General features: G+C 51.9%; 11 protein-coding genes across 11 annotated transcripts; 5 read left to right on the top strand and 6 right to left on the bottom strand.

Annotated features, from left to right (window-relative positions):
* Positions 1-1,399: 1,399 nt before the first annotated feature.
* On the top strand, positions 1,400-2,824 carry ASPBRDRAFT_192458 (uncharacterized protein; the record flags this gene model as incomplete). The annotated part of the gene is made up of 2 exons (XM_067620483.1): positions 1,400-1,668; positions 1,741-2,824. The coding sequence occupies 2 exons, from the start codon at positions 1,400-1,402 to the stop codon at positions 2,822-2,824; spliced, it is 1,353 nt and encodes a 450-aa protein (XP_067483558.1).
* Positions 2,825-4,136: 1,312 nt separating this feature from the next.
* ASPBRDRAFT_404213 (uncharacterized protein) lies at positions 4,137-4,800 on the top strand. The gene has a single exon (XM_067624349.1). The coding sequence runs from the start codon at positions 4,326-4,328 to the stop codon at positions 4,767-4,769; it is 444 nt and encodes a 147-aa protein (XP_067483557.1). The 5' UTR covers positions 4,137-4,325; the 3' UTR covers positions 4,770-4,800.
* ASPBRDRAFT_404242 (uncharacterized protein) lies at positions 4,736-5,550 on the top strand. Its single transcript, XM_067624352.1, has one exon. The coding sequence runs from the start codon at positions 4,889-4,891 to the stop codon at positions 5,411-5,413; it is 525 nt and encodes a 174-aa protein (XP_067483556.1). The 5' UTR covers positions 4,736-4,888; the 3' UTR covers positions 5,414-5,550.
* Positions 5,465-6,045, bottom strand: ASPBRDRAFT_404236 (uncharacterized protein). Its single transcript, XM_067624351.1, has one exon. It carries the CDS (start codon positions 5,884-5,886, stop codon positions 5,515-5,517), a length of 372 nt encoding a protein of 123 aa, XP_067483555.1. The 5' UTR covers positions 5,887-6,045; the 3' UTR covers positions 5,465-5,514.
* Positions 6,046-6,204: 159 nt separating this feature from the next.
* On the top strand, positions 6,205-9,202 carry ASPBRDRAFT_115596 (uncharacterized protein; the record flags this gene model as incomplete). Its single annotated transcript, XM_067616914.1, has 3 exons — positions 6,205-6,277; positions 6,431-8,105; positions 8,161-9,202. The coding sequence occupies 3 exons, from the start codon at positions 6,205-6,207 to the stop codon at positions 9,200-9,202; spliced, it is 2,790 nt and encodes a 929-aa protein (XP_067483554.1).
* A 191-nt stretch (positions 9,203-9,393) lies between these two features.
* ASPBRDRAFT_116115 (putative C6 finger domain protein) lies at positions 9,394-11,073 on the bottom strand (the record flags this gene model as incomplete). The annotated part of the gene is made up of 1 exon (XM_067616955.1): positions 9,394-11,073. One exon carries the CDS (start codon positions 11,071-11,073, stop codon positions 9,394-9,396), a length of 1,680 nt encoding a protein of 559 aa, XP_067483553.1.
* Positions 11,074-11,854: 781 nt separating this feature from the next.
* Positions 11,855-12,163, bottom strand: ASPBRDRAFT_192455 (uncharacterized protein; the record flags this gene model as incomplete). The annotated part of the gene is made up of 2 exons (XM_067620482.1): positions 11,855-11,885; positions 11,943-12,163. The coding sequence occupies 2 exons, from the start codon at positions 12,161-12,163 to the stop codon at positions 11,855-11,857; spliced, it is 252 nt and encodes an 83-aa protein (XP_067483552.1).
* A 778-nt stretch (positions 12,164-12,941) lies between these two features.
* Positions 12,942-13,654, bottom strand: ASPBRDRAFT_26780 (uncharacterized protein; the record flags this gene model as incomplete). Its single annotated transcript, XM_067622305.1, has 3 exons — positions 12,942-12,991; positions 13,050-13,129; positions 13,179-13,654. 3 exons carry the CDS (start codon positions 13,652-13,654, stop codon positions 12,942-12,944), a joined length of 606 nt encoding a protein of 201 aa, XP_067483551.1.
* Positions 13,655-14,899: 1,245 nt separating this feature from the next.
* ASPBRDRAFT_404161 (F-box/WD repeat-containing protein) lies at positions 14,900-17,525 on the bottom strand. Its single transcript, XM_067624347.1, has 2 exons — positions 16,856-17,525; positions 14,900-16,803 (listed from the first exon to the last, which is right to left on the bottom strand). Exons 1-2 carry the CDS (start codon positions 17,231-17,233, stop codon positions 15,091-15,093), a joined length of 2,091 nt encoding a protein of 696 aa, XP_067483550.1. The 5' UTR covers positions 17,234-17,525; the 3' UTR covers positions 14,900-15,090.
* Positions 17,526-18,589: 1,064 nt separating this feature from the next.
* ASPBRDRAFT_404136 (autophagy-related protein 17) lies at positions 18,590-20,638 on the top strand. The gene has a single exon (XM_067624345.1). It carries the CDS (start codon positions 18,815-18,817, stop codon positions 20,453-20,455), a length of 1,641 nt encoding a protein of 546 aa, XP_067483549.1. The 5' UTR covers positions 18,590-18,814; the 3' UTR covers positions 20,456-20,638.
* An 804-nt stretch (positions 20,639-21,442) lies between these two features.
* Positions 21,443-23,434, bottom strand: ASPBRDRAFT_62501 (serine/threonine-protein kinase RIO1; the record flags this gene model as incomplete). The annotated part of the gene is made up of 1 exon (XM_067628375.1): positions 21,443-23,434. One exon carries the CDS (start codon positions 23,432-23,434, stop codon positions 21,734-21,736), a length of 1,701 nt encoding a protein of 566 aa, XP_067483548.1. The 3' UTR covers positions 21,443-21,733.
* Positions 23,435-23,499: the final 65 nt, after the last annotated feature.

Here is a 23,499-nt window from a genome sequence, read left to right as displayed (position 1 = left end):
CTGCGCTGCTGGTAAGTCTCTTGCTAACGTCCATATTCTGTCTCGAAAATCAGATCGGCCAAGTCAACTACTAGCGAACGTCCTAACTTCTTGGTGCAGTTGGTCTAGTTGTGATCAAGTCATTGATGGAATCCGTCGGCACCAGACATGCTGGCCAGTCTCCGATCGCTGACCAGATTTTGGTCTCCGTTGGCCGGCACTCTGAGACTCCTGCGAGTACTTGTTTCTCTAGTTTATCATTTGCGACCGGTTTCACTGGTATGGTCACCACTCCATCCTCGTTGGCAAAGGGCCGGCCGTTGTGGCACACGCCTTCTCGCGGTCGGGAGCTGGGACACGGTTCCTCATTTTAACAGCTAGTGGCATCATGTCCATGAACAATGCTGGGTGGTTGATCCGACGCTAACACGCGACGGCGGCTTTAGTTTAATGATCTGATGGGATAGGTGTGCATGTTACCGTGCTCGGCCCGTTTCCGGTGCTGCTGGATGTGATCGGGCTAGGCTTAAAATCAGGAACCGGCTGTCAGACCCGTCAATGGGTATCTTCATTGGCAGCGCGAGAACCGGATGAAGAAAAACTCCTTGATGAAGATACAAATAAAAGAAAGTGAACCCGCACTGCAATTGCCGGGATAGGCCAATAAGTCATCCGATTGCATCACACCGATGCGCCAATGGGTGATGATGATCGTCATGATGGAGAGGAGATAGGATCACCATGATTGGATGGTCCGTCCACCCATTGGAGCTGGTGCTACCGTAGGACTGCCACTAGTCGCAAGATAAATGGGGACTTTTGAGCTAAACTAACGCAAGACCAGAGGTGCGAATATTCGGAACGGGGCTCCGGGAGCTACCCAGACTTGATGCTTCTTTTCTATCTGGACTTTCTTCATCCCAAACACGTGAGCACCATCGCCCCTGAGACAGGTGTGGAAGACAATTGTAATCGATGCATTGGGATGCAAGGACTATTTTATCAACCACTCAGGTTGCGATTCAACTGCAGTCGGAACAATACTCAGAGACTCAAGACGATGAGCATGACCGACGTGTTCCCTTTACCGCAGACGGGATCTCCATGAGGTGCTTCTCCCTAACGTCCGAACCATCGCCGCCGGCAATGGCGTGCTCTGGGGCTATACATCATCATCATGCCCATCCCCATCCACTCCCTCCATCTTCTGTGTCCGTCAACATGTTACTTAACTCCGCCATCCCAACGTCGCACAGGACCATGGATCTCTTGCTGTCTGGGCCTGCCGCCGTGTCACGCTCTGCCCCCTTTTAAACCCGTCCATCCTCGTCCCTCCCTCTCCTCACTCACCGCATCGCCTTCCCCGTCCGGGGTTCTCTTGTATCTACCCGTCGATCACCTTCCACAACTCCCCTTCTAGATGCAGCACGTCGGGTCGGCGATTTGGGACCGACAAATGGCCGCCACAACCCACGTCAACGCCGGCGATACGAGTAGCACCCAACCCCTGCTCAATGCGGACGAATACGATGCCTATTCGTGGGTGCTGCTGGAGGACCATCCGTTGCGCTCTCATCCTACGGAATGTTGTCCCGGTGTACTTTGGGTGCTTCGGAAATGCTGTGCCGCAGTGACCAAGCGATGGAGTGATCGCGCGCTTACCTTGATTTGTTTGTTCTTGATGTTCTTGTACGTCTCTACTGTGTCATCTACCCGCTGTCTGGCTGGCGCATGATTAGGGTTTACTAACTTCTCTTCTAGAGTGGCGATCCAGTTTCTCTCGCTTCTGCCATACGGCGTCTCCTATCTTTTCCTACACGAGCAGTACCAAGCACAGTCAGGATTCGTTCATTGGCCTGCGGAGTTCGAAGACCAATCGGCCGCTTGTATATCCTACAACCCACGATCGCATGCCAATGCCATTCAGTACTCCCTTGCGGCGGGTTGCGCTGGAGTCAAGGCCGACATCTGGCTACAGGGCGATGACATCCTTGTAGGCCCTTCAATGCCAAGCCTTAGGAACGAGTCAACGCTGCGCAAGGTGTATCTGGAGCCGCTACTGGACCACCTTGATGCTATGAGATTAGCCGAAGGGCATCCTGACGTCGACTACATGCCGGTCGCAACAAATTTGTTTGGACAGCATTCAACGCAATTCAAATTGTACTTGGAGATCCGGTCATCTGTAGGGAAGGTGTGGCCTCGTCTCTCGTCTGAACTGGCGCTTCTAAGCGAACGTGGGTACCTTACCCACCGCAATGGAACGCAGGTCATCCCAGGGCCTATCACCGTTGTTCTGACAGGTCGAGGCCAAGTGAACCTTGATGATCTCTCCGTCGATCGTGGGAATGTTGGAAATAGTATCTTCTTGGATGACCCATTAGTGATGGGGGCCGAAGAGTCTGCTGCTGTACAGACCTCGACGGAAGACGAGAGGGAGGGTTCTGAGCAGGACTCACAAGGGACCTTTTCAGGCTTCGACGGACCGCCATTTTTGACCAAAGCACTCCACATGTACAGTGTATCCATCAACTTTACCGAAACGATTGGGTCTCCTCATCGCGGGAGATTCTCTCGGCAGCAGATCGAGAGGATCCAGAGTCAAGTGCGAACCGCTCATCAACGGGGCTTGCTAGCTCGGTATGAAGGCATACCCTGCTACTCGGAAGGGATGCGACGGACGATCTGGCGCATCCTGGTGCACGAGGGTGCTGATCTCATTGAGGTAGACTGGACTGGGTGTGCTAGCCGGGGCTGGCGGCGATTCTTCACCATCGGGTCGCGGGGGACAGTTCCGGCCACCAGCCACCCGCTGCATCCTCCCAGGACTGGATGGGGCGAGTAGTGGTGTCCCGTGAAGGGGGAATTCCTTCTATGATAATGATTAGTGCTTCTAATGTAAATGATACCCAGTACTGAACGTTCAATTTGTTTCAGCAGTCAATGCTCAAGACCAAGTAAAGTGCCAGCACAGCTAGTCTACTGCGTAGGGAGAGTGGCGATGACACCGGCCACATGAACCGAATAAAGGAAGGGGCATGCAAGGGGAACGCGACTTTAAATCATCAGCAATGTGGGGAATGCCATCGATCTCATAGTACATGCCTTGGCAGGTATACAAGCATTACAATCATTCAGAGCTAAGATTAAATGGATCACGGTCAGGATAATTTGAATTGACCAAGGAATGTACATTAACTTGTTAAATTGGGGGGAACTAACTAGTTATCTAGTAAGAGTCGTCGTATGCTAGTCTGTAAAATCTAGGAACGGTGTGTATAGCGAGTTGAAATCCCCGACCTCCTTTAATCTGGTGAGTACTACGTCTTTTGCCGCGATGCAGAGACCATCGAAGTGCTGGAACGGTGTATCAGAAGCGATCGAGAAGATAACTCCTGTAACTAGATAAGTTACATAACTACTCCGTAGTAGTGCTGACTTAGGATCAACGAGGAGGGTCACATCGGTCAAGATCGGCAGGTTCAGGCATTGCAGGGTGGGGAACTGAGAAAGAGGCATTTCTGGCTGTCATTAGTCATGGCTGCTGCTGCTGCTTGCTTGCTGCGCCTGTACTCCATGCTTGATACTTTCAGGGTGCCAATCCATCCTGCAGGTCGCAGCAGCATGCCTTTCGGGCTGCACAGGAGTACAAGTATAGTGCTACTATAACTAGTTAATTGGTATACTTGTGTGTGTCGCTAGTCAGGTTGAGGCGGAGTCAATGAAACCAACCAGGGTTTTGTTGTAGGGATAGTAGGACTCTAAATTAATTAAGTTCTCCTTTCCTTATCTCGGATTGCTTTCAATTTCACTGGGTTATGTTGGAGGTCACTCCCATACTTCAGTGTCAGCAAGGAATTCTGCACATTTGGCAGGTAGAAAAAATAATAAATTCTTATCCTTCCTTTTACCCACCCACCTAGTAATATTATCCACTGGAAGGACGCATGACACGTCGCCGGCTGCATGGCATGGATGCCAACGGGCAGCGATCGGGTGGAGAGGGGGGGAAAGGAAAGGGAAAAGCGGCCAGATTGAAGGATTGGGCATCTAGTTAGTAAGTAACTACTAGTGCTAGTTGTAACTAACCGTGATGTATCAAAAACTAAAATCAGGAGGAATGAATGAATGAATTAATTAATTGTATAGGATGGATGGATATACATAACTAATGGATTCAATTGTAAGAAAAAGGGATCCACCCAGGTTTCCCCGCTTTCCCACGACGGCCCCATCGGGCCAACTTGGATTTGCAGCCTCTTTCAGAACAGTCAGACTCTCCGACACAGTCGAGCTCGTCCTTTTCTGCTTCGTCTGAAATCGATCCCGACTAGCAGCTCTTTTGCATGCGCTTGATTGGCCTGGCCGCCCTCCGATGTGTCCTCCAGGGAACTCTTGCGCCGTTTCCCTGGCTCCGTCGCTCACCGTTTTTCCCTAATTCTTTTCTGTTCCCGTTCCCTCGCTCGCTCTCCACTCGTCTTTTCCTCTTCTCGCTTTCTCCCTCCCTCTTTCGCTCTCCCCTTCTCCTGCTTTTCGCTGCGTGCCTCCATCACTCTCTCCTCTCTCCGTCCACAGAGCTTTCGGAGCTGGTTCTAGTTCCATCCGTTTCAACCCTCCCCCTTCTAACTTGCCCAGAATATCCTCCCTCCCCTTCTCACCTACTGAATTGGAACGGCTACCAGATCCGGCTGAAGATCTCCGTGTTCTGTTTTTCTTCCTCCTTCCCCACCCTCCCGTCGGGGTCGATTAAACTCAACTTTTACCGCCATTTCGCGACCTTACCTTACTGACTGACTGACTGACACCATCCGCGCCCGAACACCAACCCAATTCTTTTCCCTCCCCCAGTCAATCAAACGTTCATGCTGCCAGCAACCCCCATTCGTCCCAACCCTCTCCTCCCCTGAAGATGATGATGGATTTTCAGAAACACCATCCTCATCATCCTTACCATACGCACCCATCCATGTTGGGCGTCGTCGCCCACGACCCTCGTGCTGCGCCCCCCGCGCCGCCAGCTCGCGCCTACGGGCCACCACCACCACATCCTTCCTCACCACGCATGTTTTATGACCCTTTCCATCGCCGCGAGCCTGAGATGCCTCGATCCGGTGTCACCCCGACCTACAGTTACCCGCCTTCTTCTGTTCCTACCTCCGTTCCCCCCGTCTCGTACACCCACGAGAACGCCTATGCGGCATATCGAACAGAGAGCAATGGATATCACACATCAGCGAGCCATGTCTCGCTGAAGGAGCAGAGTCTTCCCCGGGGCAATCGAGAGTCTGAACATCGTTCAGATCCTCATTACCCTATCAATCACACCAACAAGCCCGAACGTCGGATGGTATATCGTGAAGGTAGGCAACTTGCATTTTCTTTGGATATGATATCGCTTCAATCTATATTAAATTGCCCGATGACCACCCAATAATCTTCTTACTGTTTGCGGTTCCTCTTCTGCCTTCTGCTCTTTTTGTTTTCTTATATTCTCTCCATGTTGCGATGTGACTACGAGCCCGGTATGCGGGAGTCTCACCATAATCGCGTCGCCATGACCGGTCCTCTGGGAGCATGACTAGAAGCAAAGTAAGACGCGAGAAGAAGGAGGCGAAGCTGTTCGAACTGGGAGGGTGCACAGAAGAAAGGGGGGGGAAAAAATCTCCTCTGCTCGGAGTCTAGCCATCTGCGAGGGTGCAGTGTGGCGCGGCTGCAGCATTTGTTTATCCGTACTACAATCCCAGCGTCACTGCCAGATTCCGACAAGGAACCCAAACTTTGTGCCCGGCAGCGCGAGCCAATCAGGGGCGGTGCAGGCGGCGCGTCTGTGGCGCCTGATCGACTTCCAGCCCAGGAAGCCTCGGGAACGCTATTCCCGATCCGGGCTAGTTCGGGATGCCAGGGCATCGCTTCCTAAGCGGGACTAGCGCCGGACATGAGCTCGTCCAGGCCCAGAGTCACGGGTTCTGCCCCAGTTCGGAACTCGCTTTGCTTGTCGCGCGCCATTCTTTCTTCCTTCGCCGCCCATCAGCTGCTGCCATCGTCATCTTCCTCCCTCACTCCCATCACCCTTTCCCTCTTTTTCGCCCCCTCGGGCTTTTTCATCCCCCCTTCCGCTGGCTTACCTTGCCTTTTCCTGCTACTCTCCGATTCCACTCCTCTTATCTGTCCCTTTCCTGATCGTCGCGTTCCCTTATAGCTCCCTTCTCCCCCTTTGCATGCGACATGAATCCTCCCCCGTCGCATGACCAGGGTCGCCGGAGGTCCTTGGGCAGCAGTGGCAGTCCCGCGTTCCCTGGTGAGTCGCAGGCCGTTGGACTCGCGCAACGATCCCTCCCCAGTGTCCTCGCAACGTTCTTGCTCCAACTACGTTTTGCTTTCTCTTGCGGTGCATCCTGTTGTTGATTCTGATCGGACTTATTGGCTAACCCCGACTTCTCTCTTATCATAGGTGTCCAAGATCAGTCTGCGCCGCCGTTAGCGACGCGACGTATGCCTCCTCCCTCACCACCCCAACACTATCCCTCCAGAGGCCAAACGGGAAATGCTCCTTCCCTGTCCACCCCCTTCTTGTCGCGTGAGCCTCCCAGCAACCCGGCTCATCACCGTCCAGGGAGCAGCATGTCGATATCGTCCATGCTAGGCTCGGACGCTGACCGACCAGGCCGGGATGTAGGCTCTTCGTCCATATTTTCGCGTCTTCCAGTCTCGTCCGCTCCGTATGGCAACGCCCACCCACCATCCGCTCCTGGTGCCATGTCCCCGCCGACCGCGCCAGCGCGTCCGTCTCCGCTCGAATACCCGGGCTTCCGACGCTCCCAGACCCCCGAAAAGACCTTTGCGAAGAACCAGCCGTCACGTCCATACCGATCCGGCTCCGGCGGTGTTCCCCAGCCCATAACCGAACAGGCTAAATTCGGCGGTCTGTCTCGCGGCCCGTCATCGACGCAGTATCCCGACAAGCCCACCTCCACCCATCCCTCTCCGCAAATCTCGTCCGCCGAAGCCCCGTATAACGAACCACGCCGCTTAAGTTTCAGCGGACCCGCTCCTCGTCCCAACAGCCAGCCGCAGCACCTTGAACCACCGCCCCGCACCACTGGATATAGTCCGCTGTCACGGCCTGCCGCTGTGGCTGGTCCCGGCGAGGGCCCGTTTGTCGGTGCACATCAGCGAGCAGCATCATATATGGGCCATGAGTCTCAGCACCCCCGGTACGGAGGCCTGTATGCGGATCGGCACGCGGAGGAACAGGCCCATCGTGAACGGGAACGTGCGATGGTGCACGAGGCTGAAACCAAAGCCGCGTCTCACCCTCCATCGCGGTACGGGCCGCCTTACGGGGACCGGGAGGCTGCAGCCCATCGCCAACAAGCCGCGTCTGCCTGGGACTTGGGCCGCTCCCAGCCCCCGTCGCCCGAGACGAAACGGTTCTCCGTCCCGGAGTCGGGCTCAGGTTTTGGCTTTGGCGCTATCCAGAGCTACACCAAGTCTTTGGGCTCTCAGCTTGGAGGGTCGCGACAGCCTTCGCTCTCCGTCCATCCTCCTCCCAATCAGCCGCCCCCTCCGTCGCACGAGCCGCCGTATCTCAGCAAGCTACAGACCGAGACCCGCGCCTTTCCGCCCACCTCGTCCGCCGGACCCTCCTCGGTTGTCCACTCCGCCTCGTCAGATGATCAGCGACGCAAGGGAAGTGACGAGCTCATGGCACATCGTAATTTACTTGGGGTTGGATTAGATGCGAAGCGAGGAGGGCGCGCATCGCCTCTTCCCCAGGCAGTGCAGGGTGCGCAGGCTCAGATCCTCGGTCCTGCGGGCGAGGCCGGGATTAAGAATGAACTGGGCCGAGTTTTCTCCGGGATTGGCAGTGGTGTTGGAGGAGTTACTGCTACCACTGGTGGTAGTGGCCCTTCGACTCCTATGGCCCCGAGCCCGTTCAAACGCGACAGTGCGGCTGGCCGGTCTAGCAATGGGGAGACAGATGATCCCAAGATCGCTCGACCTAGCTCAGCCAATGGGAAGCGATCGAGGAAGTCGCGCGACGAGGACGGTCGTGCCGAGAGCGAGGCGGCCGCCCTGGGTCCCCGCGGTCGACGGAGTCGGCATCTCCATCACCACCATCATCAGTACGTTATCCCTCGTTCTTCTAGGTATTGTAGTATTTCATGCTAACGTGCACAGCCACCATCATCATCGCCATAAGCCCGAGGAAGAAGCTGCTGCTGCCGCCGCCGCCGCCGCTGCTCTGGGCTCTAGCCGGCCCTTGTCTTCGGTCAACTTTATCCACCGAACGGGCACTCCCGGGGAAGGAAGCGCATCCGCCACGGCCCAGGCTCTGGGACATCACCACCACCATCACCATCATCATCACCACCATGCTCCCCGACCGGCCGCTGGGAATACGGCGGTAACACCTATGCGCGAGCCTCGCACGGTGGTTACTATCGAGCCACTCCTGTCAAGCGTCGCCCATCTCCCTCGACACCACCTCGGCTCGACTTTGTATGCGCCCCGGATCGGCGCACCTACCGAGAAGGCGACATTGGAAAGTGCCAAGTTTGGTTACACAACCACACCGCTTCCATTGCCTCGCTTTGAAGGCAAGGAGAACTGCACGTTCACGATTCGTGTGCCGCGTTTCCGCATCGATACTGGCCATCGCGAGGAGATCTGCGCGCGTCGCGCCCTCTGGGGCACGGGCGTGTATACGGACGATTCGGACCCTGTCGCGGCGGCAATCCACTCTGGCTTCATCCGCGGTGCTTGGGGTGACGACGTGGATGTGGATCTACTGGACCTGGAGATTAAGGAGGCGTATCAGCACGCACCTAAAACGGCGCAAGATGTTGGAGCGGAAGATGGCGAGCGGCCCCGGATGCCGCCGGTGCCGCCAACCGACAAGGACCTGCACATTACGCTGCTGATTCTGCCCCGACTGGAGCGATATGACTCCAGTGTGTTGTTTGGTTTGAAGTCGCGAGCCTGGGAGGGCTCGCATGACGGCATGAGCTTTAAAGTTCAGCGAGTCGAGTGGGTGGACGAAGGAGTTGGGCGAGGCGAGGAGCGCAGCGGGGAGGCGCGGCGCAAGCGCCTGCGCAATTTGATGCAAACCGGACGGATTTGCACAGGTCCGGGAGTGATCAAATTAGAGCAGCTGCGCAACGGGGTGCAAATCCCACGACGGAAGCAGCTGGAAGGACAGGAGTCGATGCAGGTTTCTTGACTCGGTGGAAGGATTTGAAGTTCACACATGATGGGGATTGCAGTAAGACTGTATCTGCAGCTGACGGCGTTGGGAATTTTCTATGTATTAGCGAGGCGTGGTGAACTGATATACTCTTTAATCTACGGATATTGGCTTAATCAGGTTAATTCAGTGCTATTACTTCCCCCTATCCACCTATAACTATCCACTTAAAGGAGAGTAGAAGGAAGCAGAGAATCCCCGTCTCCCATAAACACCTTCCAAAGCCAACCGCCTTTCAACAAGAACCCCACATCCGCTCGACTCCCTCCCAACCCATCTCCATTAGTACCACCATTAGATTTAGCTGCATCCTCCTCATTCCTCCTCACCACATCCTCCACCCTCCCCTTGTATATCCGCATCAACACCTCGCACCGCTCACACAACAACAGCCCGCACCCAATGCCCATCAAATGAGGCTCTGCTACTTCCCCGAGAAACACATCCCTGCTCTGAAGTCTTCCGCATCCGAAGAACGCAGGGTGGGGGCAGAGAGAACACCAGAGATTGTTACTAGTTAATAGTAAACCTGATGTTGATGGGGATGTAGATGCGAGATTCGTATACGCGGCCTCGAAATCGAATGTGTTGGGGTCGTAGCCCTTTAGTGGGAGGATCTTGTGATTGTTCGCTGTTTGTAATGTTGTTGTTGATGTTGATGTTGATGTTGCTTCGGGTGTAGATGGGGTGGGTATTCCGCAGACCATTATCCGTAGTCTTTCTAATGCACATGTCACGCATATTCTTGTTTGTGGGTGAGGATGAGGATTGCTGGCGATAGTGTTTGGTAGGAAGGAGGAAGAGGAGGAAGAGATGGGAGGAGGATTCAGTTCGATGTAATCTCCTGCTTTATTTCCCGGTGGAAGAATTGGTAGGACGGAGATGGTGCGTGGGGGTTGGTAGTGGCCGAAGAGGCTGTAGGGGAGGGATGATGGGTGGAAGCAGAAGGAGCAGGTTTGGGGGGTTGGGGTTAGGGTTATGGGATGGGTGAGGGACGTTGTTATTGTTGTTGCTGCTGCTGCTGTTGGTAGAGTGTCTTCTTCTGATTTGATGTAGACAGGGTTTGTGATTGTGGTTGTGTTCGTGTTCTGGTTGGGGGGTGTGGTGGTGATGCATGAATGGGAGTCATTGGGTAGAGGTATGGGTAGAGGCATAGGTTCACAAACAACAGTATCCCTGATGCACTGTTCACATGGGTACATCATCATCATCCCTGCGTCTGCTTCTATCCCGGTGTCTCTCTCTTCCATAGCAGTAGGTATGGAACATATACGCCCCCCCTCAAAGCACGCCTTGCACGACGATGACGATGATGTCCGTTGTCTGAGATTCAAAGGAGGCATCATCATCACCTCTTTAAAGACCTCCTTCACATCCCTCGATGAATTGATATCAACATTGTCTCCATTACCCATCAACTCATCATCCTGATACATCCCCAAACTAGCCAGGAATGCCTTTCCAGATTCACTCTCCATATTGATCTTGATCTTCACAATCAGACTCAAGTTACCGTTTTCTGATGCTGCCGCTGATGATGAGGATGTCTTGGCCCGCTTCAACGGCTTCTTGCGTTTGATGTATGCTCGCTCGATTCGGGGATCGTAGTCGTCGTCGTCGGTACTGTCGTCGTCGTCGCGCCAGGAGGTGAGGATTGTAGTGGAGGTTGAGGTTGGTGGGGGGCGTTTCCGAAGGGAGTATTGTTTGGTTGAAGGGGTGATTGTGGTTTTCTTTCTGGAGGTGGCTCGGTTTCTGGGTTTCGGTTTGGGTTTTAGGAAGAGACGTTTGGCTTGGGCGAGGCGGGAGCGGAGGTGGCGGAGGGTTGGGGTGGTTGGTGGAGTGGACATTGGTGTGGTGCTTTGTGGTAGCAGTGGGAGAGAGGATGCAGTTCGGTATGAGTTGGGAAGCAGAGCGGTGGGAAGAGGTTAAGGTAGTGGTAGAAGAGGAAGGTCATTTGAGTATGGTGGTAATGATGGGGATGGTGTGAGGTGAGGTTACTGACTCCGAAGCTGGGTAGCACAAGCTGTAGGGATGGGTGCTGAGATGCAAATATCAAATGAGGCTGTACTGAACCCTGCTGTTATAAGCATCCTGTGTGGTTACACCTCACTAACTGAGAATCGTTTCACACATCTGTCAGGTTAAGAGGGCCCAACAAGAACTACGGCTTAGTATTAAAGATCCTTGACATGTAACTGGGTATCATTCATGTAAACTCACATCATCCTCGCAGATACTCCTACCGGTTTACAATCTATATCACAGTGACATCTGACGAACATACAGCAAAAGACTCTTCCCAAACAAATCATTCAATCCGTACTGACGCAAACGCTAATTCCAAACCAACAAATTCGCTAGATCAACAACGACAGACACACAAATCAGCAAGTCGTCCAATTCGAACACTCGGTCTAGTCTTCCACACTCGGCATGAAAGATACCTCTAAGCACCTCAAGCACCGCCTTCTTATCCCCTGCCAACAATAGCCGAACTAGACATGATCAGCGATGAGGTCCCTCTCACCAGTCAGCCAAACCAGAAAGGTATATACTTACTAACTCAACCAGACACCCCCATAAAACAAAAGACATAAGAACGCAAAACCTATCGTGAATAGGAAGGTCTTAACCCAGATCTCGCAGCATGATGTGCGTCCTAAGAGGCTCGTTAGCATGGCATCCTCGCATATATCGACCATATTAAGAGGAATACTGACTATAGACTGGGCTGGATCTCGGTGATACTACCTTTGTCTGCTCCTGAGTCTCTGTCTGCTCCTGAGTACTACCCGGCCATGGGGTGTCACAAGGCTGCGTCTGTGCAGTGGCATAGGTGGACAAGGGTATATCTTCCATTGGTGATTTATGGTTGTTGGCCTCTAGGTCGATGATCTGGAAGGAGTAACTGGTGACTTGGCCGTCTTGGTACTTCATTTTGGTGGAAGTATGAGGTGAGTGACTGTAATGTGGTCGGTACGTAAAACGATTGTTGAAGTCTACTGTGGTTGTGGTTGATGTGGATGAAGTAGTGGCTTCAATGAAAACAGAGTGAGTGATGGTAAAGGAAAGGAGAGGAAAGGAATGTAGAATTCTGATGGGGCATAGAAGCTCCCTCTGTGATGATGCCATAGTATGTCATGTCATGGTAAAGCTGTTGTTGGTGAGTCAGAGTGTGTCGCGATTGTGATGTAGATGACTTTGACATTTTGATGCTACAAATTTGTCACGTTTATAGGAAAGAAGCGTCGTACCTTGTGTTCATGAAATGAAGCTTGTGATATGACAAGAAGTTCGAGGTTATCATATTCCTGTAGATACTTTGTCCTCTTCGTAAAAACCCCAGAACTACAAAGTCATGATATAGCAGTATGGTTGAGTGCGTCATTGAGAGCCGATCCATTCTATATTCGGGGTATAAGAGCCTAACTGATATATACTATATACTTGCAACAGAGACCAGTAGTACGAGAGATATATCAAGAGAAGATACCCATTCACTCATGACCTACGAAGTGAAACACGTGGTTTGAAGCAACTCGATTGACGAAGCTGCTATCGAGGACATACAAACACAACACGCCGATTACAGAACTAATCCTCGAGATACTGGTAAATGTAAACGATACCAGTCAATCATAATCATCATACAAGCTGGTGAACATCCCCATACAAAAGACAACCACTCATGTCCCTCAGTAAATTTTATCCATCTTCAAGCAATAGCCAGCTTTCTGACTACGCTGATTTCATTATCGAATAGAGCTGTTTCTGGACCTCAGTCAGCTTACTACTTTGCTACTATAAGGATCTATATACACACATCTCTGATGACGTTGGCGCATCTTTTCCTTTCTATCCAGCTCAGCGGAGACGATCTGCCATCCGGTATAGATTTGATGCCTGTTGCAAGTTAGCCAGCTGCTTTGCTAGAGGAGTCAACTGAACTTACCAAGTTTCGAGCACCGCCACGACGTCGATGCCATCGCGGGTGATGTACTGGCCTCTGCGAGGTATACCGAGGTCAACTGGCTCGGTGTTGGCGATGGCGATGGTGTTTCTATTGTTTGTATTGTAGTCGTTGCTGCTGTTGCTGCTGCTGCTGTTGTTGTTGGTAGTGGTGGTGGTAGCGGTGGTAGTAGCGGTGGTGATATTGTTGTTATAGTTGTTGGTATTTGGGCTCTCGATGGCCTTGTCAACACTCTTGTTGGACATATTGTAGCTGTCCTTGGCGTCCTTATTGTTGTTTTTGTTGAGATTCTCATTGACTTTATCGATGTTCTTGCCATTACTGGCGGTAGCAGTTTTAGTCTTTTTATTAGAAGACTTGGAGATAGTTGGTTTCTCCATTATAGAGGAGGATGTCTTCTTGGTAGTATTCTTCTTGGAAGACTTGAAGATAGAGAAGGTAGATGAGAAGGAAGGCATGATGATAGGTCTTTGTTGTTAAGGGAGTATGACGTAGAAGTTGACTAATAGAGAAGTATAGAGTAGAAGTTAAAGTTGAAGTGTGATCAAATAGAAGTTGATAAAGTTGTTTCGGTGAGCTTGTTGCAGATGACTCGGGTTGAGTGCAGAATGGTAGTAACGGGATAGTTGTCGAAGGAGAAGTTTGGCAGCAGGCTCACTGGATTGCGGACGGGTATTTATAGTCAACAGAATAGATGTAGAGCTCATTGTGACTCAACTGGCTGGTATAGGAAATATGGAGTCACGATTGTCGTGGTTTGACGTCGTCTGCGAATTCAACATGGGAATTATTGCTCGGTGATGCTATACATGATTTCACGGTGACCGGCACCCATTGTAGGAAGATACGGGAACAGTCAATTTTTATATATGTCGGTTAAGATAGAGCAGCGTGTATGCTACGAAGAAATAAACCCATTTAAACTAGCATAATCAGGACATAGCCCAGTTGATCCAACAGACAGATGAGTTTGTTAAAATAGGCAATCAGGGGTAGTGGAGAGATCTGAAGACGAGAATAACATTCTTAATGTGTAGCTTCTTGTAATATTTATGCGGGCGATGATTCCCCTTCGACAGAAGTTTTATGGAGGCAGTGTGATACTATAAGTTGTACAGTCAGAGGTTTGCCTTCGATGTATCCTCTTATATGAACCAAGCTTGAACCGCAGGTCGAGCATGAGTAGATATGTAAGTCCCAGCTTGAGTAACGACATTAGTTCCCGTAACTAATATATACCACGAACTATATACCTTTCTTCGCAATGGACTTTCTAGTTCAAGGCTTCTCATACTCTTACTATCCAATGGAATGGCTGCAATGCGTGGTGGAAAACCGGTCACTGATTCCTATATCTAAGATACTGCTGACAATCTGCTGAAAAGCACAGGGGAATGAAGGAGCTGCCGGTGTTCAAAGAGAGCCTAGAAACAGGAAAGTCATGATGATGACTACAATGGATGGTAGCAGTGGAAGTGATAAAGCCGGGAGAGCTGGCTCGTTGCATGTTCATGACATTATGTCTCCACCTGGATATTAAAATAATCTAGATGAAGGGCATATGCTCTAACACCATCTGTTGACACCCACACTATCCTGTAGTTACGTAGTGGCGTCTGGAACTGTTGCGGCATGACGCTCGAACCTTACTAGAAACAGGCAACATGTAGACTGATGCGGTAAATTATTCGTTTTGTAATTGAAGTGCAGTTTCAGTTCACAACGCCAGACACCCCATGATAAGTCTTAAAAAAAATGCCCCATCCCTCTGCCAGCCATGACCCATCCAATAAAAGAAATAATTGCGCTAGTAAAGGGTATTCATCATCAGAAAGTACATTAAGCCAGCAACAAAGGCCAGCAGAAACAACACCAATGTAAAAGAAAGCTCGGATCAGCTCTGGAAGCTGTACATGCGCACTTCGCAGTCCTCACTTCCAGTAGCAAATCGACTGTCACCAAGTCCAATGCAGGTGACGGGGCCGGAGTGGCCGGTGAACGTGCGCTCGCACTTCCCCGTTCGCGGATCCCAGATCTTGATCATCCGGTCCTCGGCCCCAGAGACGATACGCAGTGTATCCGCTGCAAGAGCCCAGACACCCTCCAAATGACCAAAGAACGTACGCAGACACCGGCCAGTGCTGGTCTCCCATAAACGGATGGTCGAGTCTAAGGCGCTCGTAACAATGTAGCGCGGCGGTGCTGTCCGGCCAGACTCGAAAGAAGGACCAAAAGGAGAATTCTGAGAGATGACCGCATTCGACTCGAGGCCAAGCGTGGCCTGAAGAGATGCCGGCTCGCTGTCACCGGAGACAGTGCTGAGGTTGTCGTTCTCACATTCGACATCATGCTCTTCAAACTCAAACTCCCGTGGCAGAGGTACCACTTGTTGAACCTGTCCCACATGGCCATGGAATGTCCGGATGCACGACTTGGTGTCCAAATCCCAAAGCCGAACGGTGCAGTCATCGGACGCCGAGAACACCGTGCGAGAGGCTGTGTCAACCCGGACCGCGTTGACCCAGTCCGTGTGTCCGCGTAAGAGGCAAGTTGATTTGTCCTCGAAATTCCAGATCTTCACGGTCTTATCAACAGAGGCAGATGCAAGAATGGTAGCATCAAAATGCAAACCAATGACTCCACCACGGTGACCGGTATACGTGGAGATGCAGTCGCCAGTGCGCCAATTCCAGACTTTCACGCTGCCATCCATACTACCGCTGATCAGCTTCGTGTCATCGAATTGCAGGCAGCGGATACCCGATTCGTGTCCCCGGAGCGTGCGGATTTCCTGGCCTGTTTCGGTATCCCAAATCTTGATGGTCGCGTCGTAAGATCCGGTTGCCAGGATATTGTCCTCGAATTGCAAGCACATCACGCCATTCGTGTGGCCCTTGAAAATTCTGATCGAACAGCGTCCGTATTTCCAGTTCGTACCAACCTTGAAACGATCTTTGTATACCTCCTTCCAAGGTCTGTACCGGGTTTTGAAATAATCTTCGCTTCCTTCTGGGCGCATCGCTAGCGACTGACAGTGGCGTTTGACGACAGCAGTTTCTTCCTCGCTTGGCTCAGGCTTTCGTTTGCCGGTGCTGGTGCCGGTGCCGTTGCTGGTGTTGTCGGCGGCAGGCGAAGCACTCTCAGGAAGCGCAGGAGTCACTCTCGGAGACGGGCTGTTGACATCCCAGGTTGTGGCGCGCAGTTCAATCTCGCGCTTCGATTCACGGAGCCTCTTTCGATCCAGAAGAGGCAGCCCCCAGCCACATTTCTTGCACTTGCGGTGGATATGTTGCTCGCACATGCGATGCCAGACCACATCGTCGTCGGCCAGAGCCCTCCACCGTCGCGATACTTGTGCGGCTTTGCAAAGGGAAGTGGTGTCCAGGTAACACAAGATTTTGAACGAGATCTCTGGGGGAAGGGCAGCAATGAAATCGATTCGGATGAGGTCACGGACGGTGGTGGAAATGAACGAAAGTTGAGGGAAGCAGCATTGGGCCATAATTCCCTGGAGTATGAGTTTTCGGTGCTTGGCTGGGGCGGCTGAGAAAAGCGACCAGACATGCGCAATGCCCTGCTGGTCACTCTGAGGGAGCGACTCCAATTCCTATGTCCCAGTTAGTCCACTACCATGAGTATAAACAATTTATGCTATGTACTTCGGACAAAATTCTTAAAGGACATACCCGTTGCAATTTGTCCATTGATGGTTCGTCGGCTTGCCGGCGACACTTGCGGTCTGGGCGATGTCGATAGCAATAGCGGGAGTTTGCGCTACTCAAGGCGGCAGGTTCTTTGTGTTGCGATCCAAGGGGGGCGTATTGGTCGGGAACGTGCTTTGCGAGGAAAGGGGCGACACTTTTGCCCACGAGCTTGGCCGAAGTTGCTGTTACGTTGCTGCGACTGTGGGGCTTCTGCTGGTTATTGTCGGCACCAGCATCGATCTCCTCCGCGGGCTCGGCGGGACCACCGAAGATCGATGTGAAGGCCGGAGGTGAGGATATGGCCTTTTCCTCTTGAGACCGTGTGCTCTCCATCGTGCTGAATGGAGAATTCTGGTAGACTATTACACGCGACGGCAGTCAGAAGTCGTGCCACTGGAACCGCAGCGCCGCTACTCGCCCGCTAGCGTGGCCTCGGCTACTGTGACCGGAGAGCTCGAAGCGCAGTTGTGAACGATAGCACCAGGCTGAATGGGTTCCAAAAGGTAAATTTTCTGGACTGTAACCCCGTCGCAAAGACAAGGGGAGCGTAGTGACGAAGTAGTAAACTGGTGAGGACCCTGAGGAGGAGAGGGGGAGGTGAAGTAAGTTGCCAATGACCAGGGCGGAGGACGGAGAAAGGGTGGACGGAAGGCGGGAGACGGTCGCAAGTGGTGCAGGGCGATTAAGGCTGTTAGTACAAAGTAGGTCGATAGACCGATAAGAAGAAACGATAGGAGCTTGATCTGGACCAGCCAATCTCAAGAAATGCGACCAGGCGATCCTGGGGGAAGAGTATAAATATAACTGCTGAACAGAAAGTTTCCAGAACAATAACGAAATGAAAAAGACGTGATCACGCAAAAGGCCAACGTTGGACTCGTGCTGCCAATCTCGATTGGGTCCAATCACGTGCGCGCGATGGCGCCATCGCCGCCTCCCGTCGCAACATCTCGCCTTTCTGCTACGGAGCAACGCTGCTGGTGGTTCTCTCCAGCGATCATCCCCCCGAACTATTGCTATCTGGCCGCTGTCGCCATCGCCGGGGTCAATTGCGGATCCCCGACTTTGACTCAGATCCTCCAGACGATCGGCTAATTAGTGAGAATTAGTGAGGGAGCTGGCGTCGAGCTGGGCCTCGAGCCGAACTCCCATGGGCTCTCGGACTCCGGAGACGCTAAGGTCGCCTGCCTGAACTCCTTCTATCCCGTCCTCTATCGTCACCTCCTTCTCCAATCCCGCATTTTCCGGCCTCTGGTCCTTTTTGACCCCTGCTGCGAGGCGCAATTGCTCCGCTCAGGATTTCCGTATTTTGGGTCCTATTCTAGCGTCGAATTTCTGGAATGGCGTTGCTCCCATAGCTCGTACAATATCACGCTTCTCACCGACGAAGCGTTGGGTATCAACCACCAGCTCCTCCGGCCAGTCCTGGGCACAATACCACCACCCCCTCCTCTTGCCTTCCATCCTGCTTCTGCTGCAGGCTTCCTTGTTTGCTACTGCAGGCGGTACATCGGGAAGCACGGTCAACGGAGACTTACACAGGTGTTACCTTACTAGGTCTTGTTGACCAGTCATCTGCAAGCTCACCGCCAGATCATTCTTTTTCCAGCAGGTCCTCGTCGATCGCACATGAAACTGAGAACTGACGAAATCAAAGACTTGAAAATTATTTGACTCGATAATTGCTACAGCCCCATGAGGTGATTGTGCACTAGATTTATGACTTCTTACGACATAGCTACTGTAACGTTGCCCCGAAACTTACTCCTTCCGGCCGTGGAATGGTCCTGCCCTGAACCACTACACTCTGTTTCATCGGGCATTATTGAGCCATTCTGTCAGGCTATCACGCCAGCATTCCTCCTTTCCCTATAATTTCCAATCAGCACCAATTACGCCGGCCCCTTTTCGAGAATGTCAGCATCAGCGTCATTATCAGCCGGCAGCGATGCGTCTGGCCCCGGTCCGCCAGCAGAAGACCAGGGCAACGCACTGCCTCAGTTGGATGCTCTCATTTCCCACCTAGTGGCAGCAAAACGGTCTCTGTCATCTATCAATCACGTGTGGCGAGCCAATGAGATTGTAACTTCCGCTCGCTCTGCGCTGGAAGAAAGTGTCGTGATTTCCGCACGGACTGGCTTTCTCCGACGCGGGCTGAACAATCAACTGCGGCTTCTGTACAGTGTCCGCTCTGAAGTCGAAGAAGTCTCGCTCAGGGGGCGGTCGGAGTTCGCTAGTGTCTTGAAAAGCCTAGACACTGCCGATGCCCGGCTGAGAAAGACCCTTGACTCCTTACGGGATACAATTGTTCACTCTTCCTTTCGTCCCGAGGGCGAAGAACCCCGAAGCTTACATGACTTTGTTGATGAACGTGGGGTTGAGGAGCTTCGTGCGGCATTGAAGAGCTCAATTGATCGTACCAATGAGGCACAGGCGGAACTGGATACATCCAATTCCGCCTTCGATGATGAACTCCAGTCCATCAAGCAAGCTCTGGGTAATTACCGAGAAGCTACCAAGTTAGCTTCCTCGTCCTCTTCATCCTCTTCAGCGTCTAATTCGAGCCTGCCGTCGCTGTCATCAATGCCACCCATGTTACAGTCATTGGAGATGCATGCACAAGAAATGGCCAATCTGCTAGAGTCCTTGGTCCAGCACTTTGATCTCTGTGTAACTGCTGTCAAACATACGGAAGGTGGTGGAGCTGCCGCGCGATCCATTACCGGGGATATGCCCGCCGCCGTCACCGTTAGTGGTCGTGGAGTGCCGAATATTGAAGAAGGCATTCATGCCAACCTAAACGCCCCCCTTGATCCCTTGAGTGAGTCTGACTACCAGGAAATGGTAAATGTCTTGATCAAGGACGCAGCAGAGGCCGAAGACGTCGTCATGGAAATCCAAGATCGCATTGGCGACATGGAGTCGATTCTTGAGAACGTCTTGTCTCAACGTGATATCCTTCTTTCCATCTACAATGCCACTATCGGCGTCTTCCGACACTTGTCATCTCTTGCAACTGCGCGTCTACCGGGTTATATCGCACAGGCACACAGCTTCACTCGTGTGTGGGGCGAAGAGCACGATCGTATTAACGGTGGGCTAGCAGACCTGTCCGATCTTAACACCCTTTACGACGGATTTTTGGAAGCCTATGATGGTTTGATTTTGGAAGTGGCACGCCGACGGCACGTACGACAGCGTGTAGAGAAGCTACTTCGTGAAACGAAACACAAATTGGATCAGCTGTATGAAGAGGATGTCAATGCTCGCGAAACATTCCGAGTCGAGCAAGGCGACTACTTGCCGTCCGACATTTGGCCTGGCGTCGGCCGCGAGCCGATGCGAATAGAATTCCGACGCATATCTGGTGGTAATCTCAAGGGAGTCCCTGCCGAGCAGCCGGGTGCACAAGACCAGCCGGCCGCAGAACCCAATGAGCCCCAGCCAGCACCCTCTGAAAACACAGAGGAAGGGGAAGTCATCCCACATCTACCCAAATCCTTGGTTGAAGAGGCTCTCCATCGCCTCAAGGCGAGGAACAGGCAAGCCATGTAGTCCTCGGTGGTTTTTCAGAGAGCTCGTCATGTCTGTGATTGCCGCTTGGAAATGTCAGGGTCATTCTTTGGCAGCCATGAAAATTGTAGATGACCTAGATGATGAACACACATTCAGGCTTTGTCCTATCTGATACTGGCCATACCTTTTCGCCGTGTAAATTGGATTTTCCTTCCGTTAGACACATACTCCAGCGTATCATCATGACTCGCCCAGGACGTAAGTGCTAACGGGGGTGTTTCCATTGTGGTAATTGGTAATGGACTGGAATGAGGATCAAAGAGAGCTCTGATAGGTTGTCCGATTGATCATGTAACTCTCAAATACTAAGTCTCACATTGGATCATGCTTCTCTTTCATGGTATGTTATATTGTAATCAAAATGGGCACAATGCTACTTAGTGTGAATCTAAGCTGCTGTTGAACAATTCGTACCTTGTAGTGACCATCATTATCATACGTAAGCATACTGGCCCGAGGGAGTTGTCATAGTATCGCCCGTTGCGGTACAGTTGCAGTATGGTAATAGATAGTTGTAGATGATTGTATGCAGTTACTGGCTAGTCAAACACCTATACTGTACGAATTGTATATTGTGACTCATTGGAAAATTTAGAAAATTTATTATACTCGATACTCCTAGTTCTAGAACCGTTGGTTGGAATTCGATTATATATTCTCGGAGATGAGCATCACTACTTCTACTGAATACTTATCTAACCCACTTCACTGAATGTCGGAGTACGCGTATATTTTGTTCGATAACCAGGAAATGTTAGTAGCCTTTTTGTAGGTGTAGATAACCTTTCTGAATATTGGTTGTTCAGTTTATTGTATACCCCCTCGCTACGGAAGCTAGCGGCTTACTACATTATATGAATGTCGTACAGTAGTGAGTGACACTAGCACTAGCACTGGTACTAGCAGACCTAATCAGTCCTTGATGGGACACTCAACTATATGCCAATACTACAAAATCATGAAGCGATCACACCAGTGCTGCATTTAATCCGACGTATCAAATTCGTACTATTTCCCACACCCCCATATGCAGATCTATATGCTCATAGTATAAACTGGGAAGATATATATGCATCCAACGAACCAATAACCCACCCAATGAAAAGTCATAAAACATCATGAGATCATGTGCAATCCAAAATGAAACTAGAAACGACTTTTGTGTGTTTTCCCATAGCAGTAAAAGCCCAAAATATCACCAAAGATGCCTGCAGGTATATCAGAAAAGAAAGCTTTCATCTCTACTACTTTACTCCCTCATTTCTTCTTCCTCGAAGACGAAGAAACAAGACGTTTCTTCATATGCTTCGGCATCTTGTTTGCGCGCTTCTCACGCTTCTCTTCCTTAACCTTCTGCTTGTGGTCGCGCTTCTCGTCCTTATCTTCGAACCGCTTACCGCGGGGAGCTTTTTTCGCAAACGGGTCTTTTTCTCCATCTTCCGAGCCGGATCCCTCATCGACGGATACGCCGCCGTCGGAGCCGGCTTCGGAACCTTCTTCCTCTTCATCATCCTCGTGGCCTTCCGCCTTCTTCTTCTCGCCTGCGAGAAGGTCCCGGTAAACGAGGTCGTCGCCCTTACCGGCGCGGACTTGCTCGGCGTCGCGCTCAAAGTCGTATACCTGTTCCAGGGTTTGAGGGATGTATTGTTGACGGAAGACGGCGGCGTCGACTTCAGTGTCGCCTTCAGTGTTGTCGTTGCGGGTGGCGAAGAGGTGCTCGATGGCCTCGAGCATTGGCTCGACGGGCGTGACGGTGGTTGGTCCTTCGCTGGAGATGATGAATTCGAAGACGGCCCGTTCGGTGAGGACGTCGACGTTCTTGCGGCGGAAGAAGTCGCTAACGTTCTTGATATCCATACGCAGGAATTCCAAACTGCGGGGGTGCTCGTGCTCAACACTTTGACTGACATCGATGATATGGAGCTTGTTCTTGTGGTAGAGCATGTTGTATTCACTCAGATCGGCGTGGACCAGGTGGCAGGTCTGGTACATCACGCGCATGTAGCCGAGCAACTCCAAGTAAATCTCGCGCCATTTAGCGTCGGGGTCGGGGACGTTGAATTCTACGTCCTTGAGTCTGGGAGCGGCGACACCCTTGGAGTTTCCGACGAAGCCCATGACCAGGACGTGGAGGCGCAAGTGGATGGGTTCGGGGCAGGGGATGCCGGCGGTGTAGATACGGCGCAGGTTACGCATTTCCTTCTCCGCCCACAGCTTGACCATTGCCCGGTTGTTGCTCTTGCTGTATCCCTGTCTGAAACGGAATTCACCAGTCACGTACTTGTCTCGATCCTTGAAGACGAGAATGCTCGTCTTGTAGACCTTGATGGCGCGGTGGAGGGGCGTCTCCTCGTTATCGGGGTATGAGATGGAGTAGTAGACGTTCGCTTCTTTACCGGTCGACAGACATCCGTGAATCTCGGAGACAATCTCTCGGTTGATCATCTGTAGCAGGATCATACGTGTGCGGGGATCCAGCACCTGCTCGGAGGTAGCGCGGTCTGCCCTGTCACCACCCCGATCGCCGCGGGTCGCCATGCCTGACTGCATATCGTCCAGCTTGATCTTGCCAGCATGCTTCGTCAACGACTTCACTTGATCGTCCACAGAGGCGCGAGTGTTGACGGACGGTTTCTGGGTATTCGTCTTCGGTAAGGTCCACTTGGGAGCATTGGGGTCTGCAGAGATCTCGTTCGTTTTGCGCTGGCGATTGTAGGACTTCGTTAGGTCGGCGGGATTCGACGAGGTAAAGTCTTCTTCATCGAGCTCTTCTTCGAAGATATCATCGTAGTAGTCATCCTCTTCGTCGTCGTTTTGTTGCGCCGCAGAGTCTTGCCCCGCCATAGCGGGGAGGGAGCCGTCTGGGTTGACATATCCCTGGTTGGGGATGTAGGTATGCGCCGGGTTCAGGCCATCAGCCAAGCCCGACGCTTGCGCATCAGCATTCGAAGCAGCCATGACCGAGCGTAAGGGGGTGAAAACCAGATGTGTGCAGAAGCGAGGTCTTGCAATTGACCTGAAAA

This window comes from Aspergillus brasiliensis, assembly GCF_001889945.1.
Source record: "Aspergillus brasiliensis CBS 101740 unplaced genomic scaffold ASPBRscaffold_2, whole genome shotgun sequence".
NCBI lineage: Eukaryota > Fungi > Ascomycota > Eurotiomycetes > Eurotiales > Aspergillaceae > Aspergillus > Aspergillus brasiliensis.
Note: the sequence above shows the minus strand (reverse complement) of the source record. Positions and strands in the feature narration are given on the sequence as shown.

Excerpts from the sequence above, each read along its gene's own strand:
- ASPBRDRAFT_404213 (XM_067624349.1), top strand. The coding sequence starts at position 4,326 with ATGCGCTTGATTGGCCTGGCCGCCCTCCGATGTGTCCTCCAGGGAACT.
- ASPBRDRAFT_404242 (XM_067624352.1), top strand. The coding sequence starts at position 4,889 with ATGATGATGGATTTTCAGAAACACCATCCTCATCATCCTTACCATACG.
- ASPBRDRAFT_404236 (XM_067624351.1), bottom strand. The coding sequence starts at position 5,886 with ATGCCCTGGCATCCCGAACTAGCCCGGATCGGGAATAGCGTTCCCGAG.
- ASPBRDRAFT_404161 (XM_067624347.1), bottom strand. The coding sequence starts at position 17,233 with ATGGAGAGCACACGGTCTCAAGAGGAAAAGGCCATATCCTCACCTCCG. Across the intron at positions 16,804-16,855 it reads CTTTAAGAATTTTGTCCGAA|GAATTGGAGTCGCTCCCTCA; the intron begins GTACATAGCATA and ends ACTGGGACATAG.
- ASPBRDRAFT_404136 (XM_067624345.1), top strand. The coding sequence starts at position 18,815 with ATGTCAGCATCAGCGTCATTATCAGCCGGCAGCGATGCGTCTGGCCCC.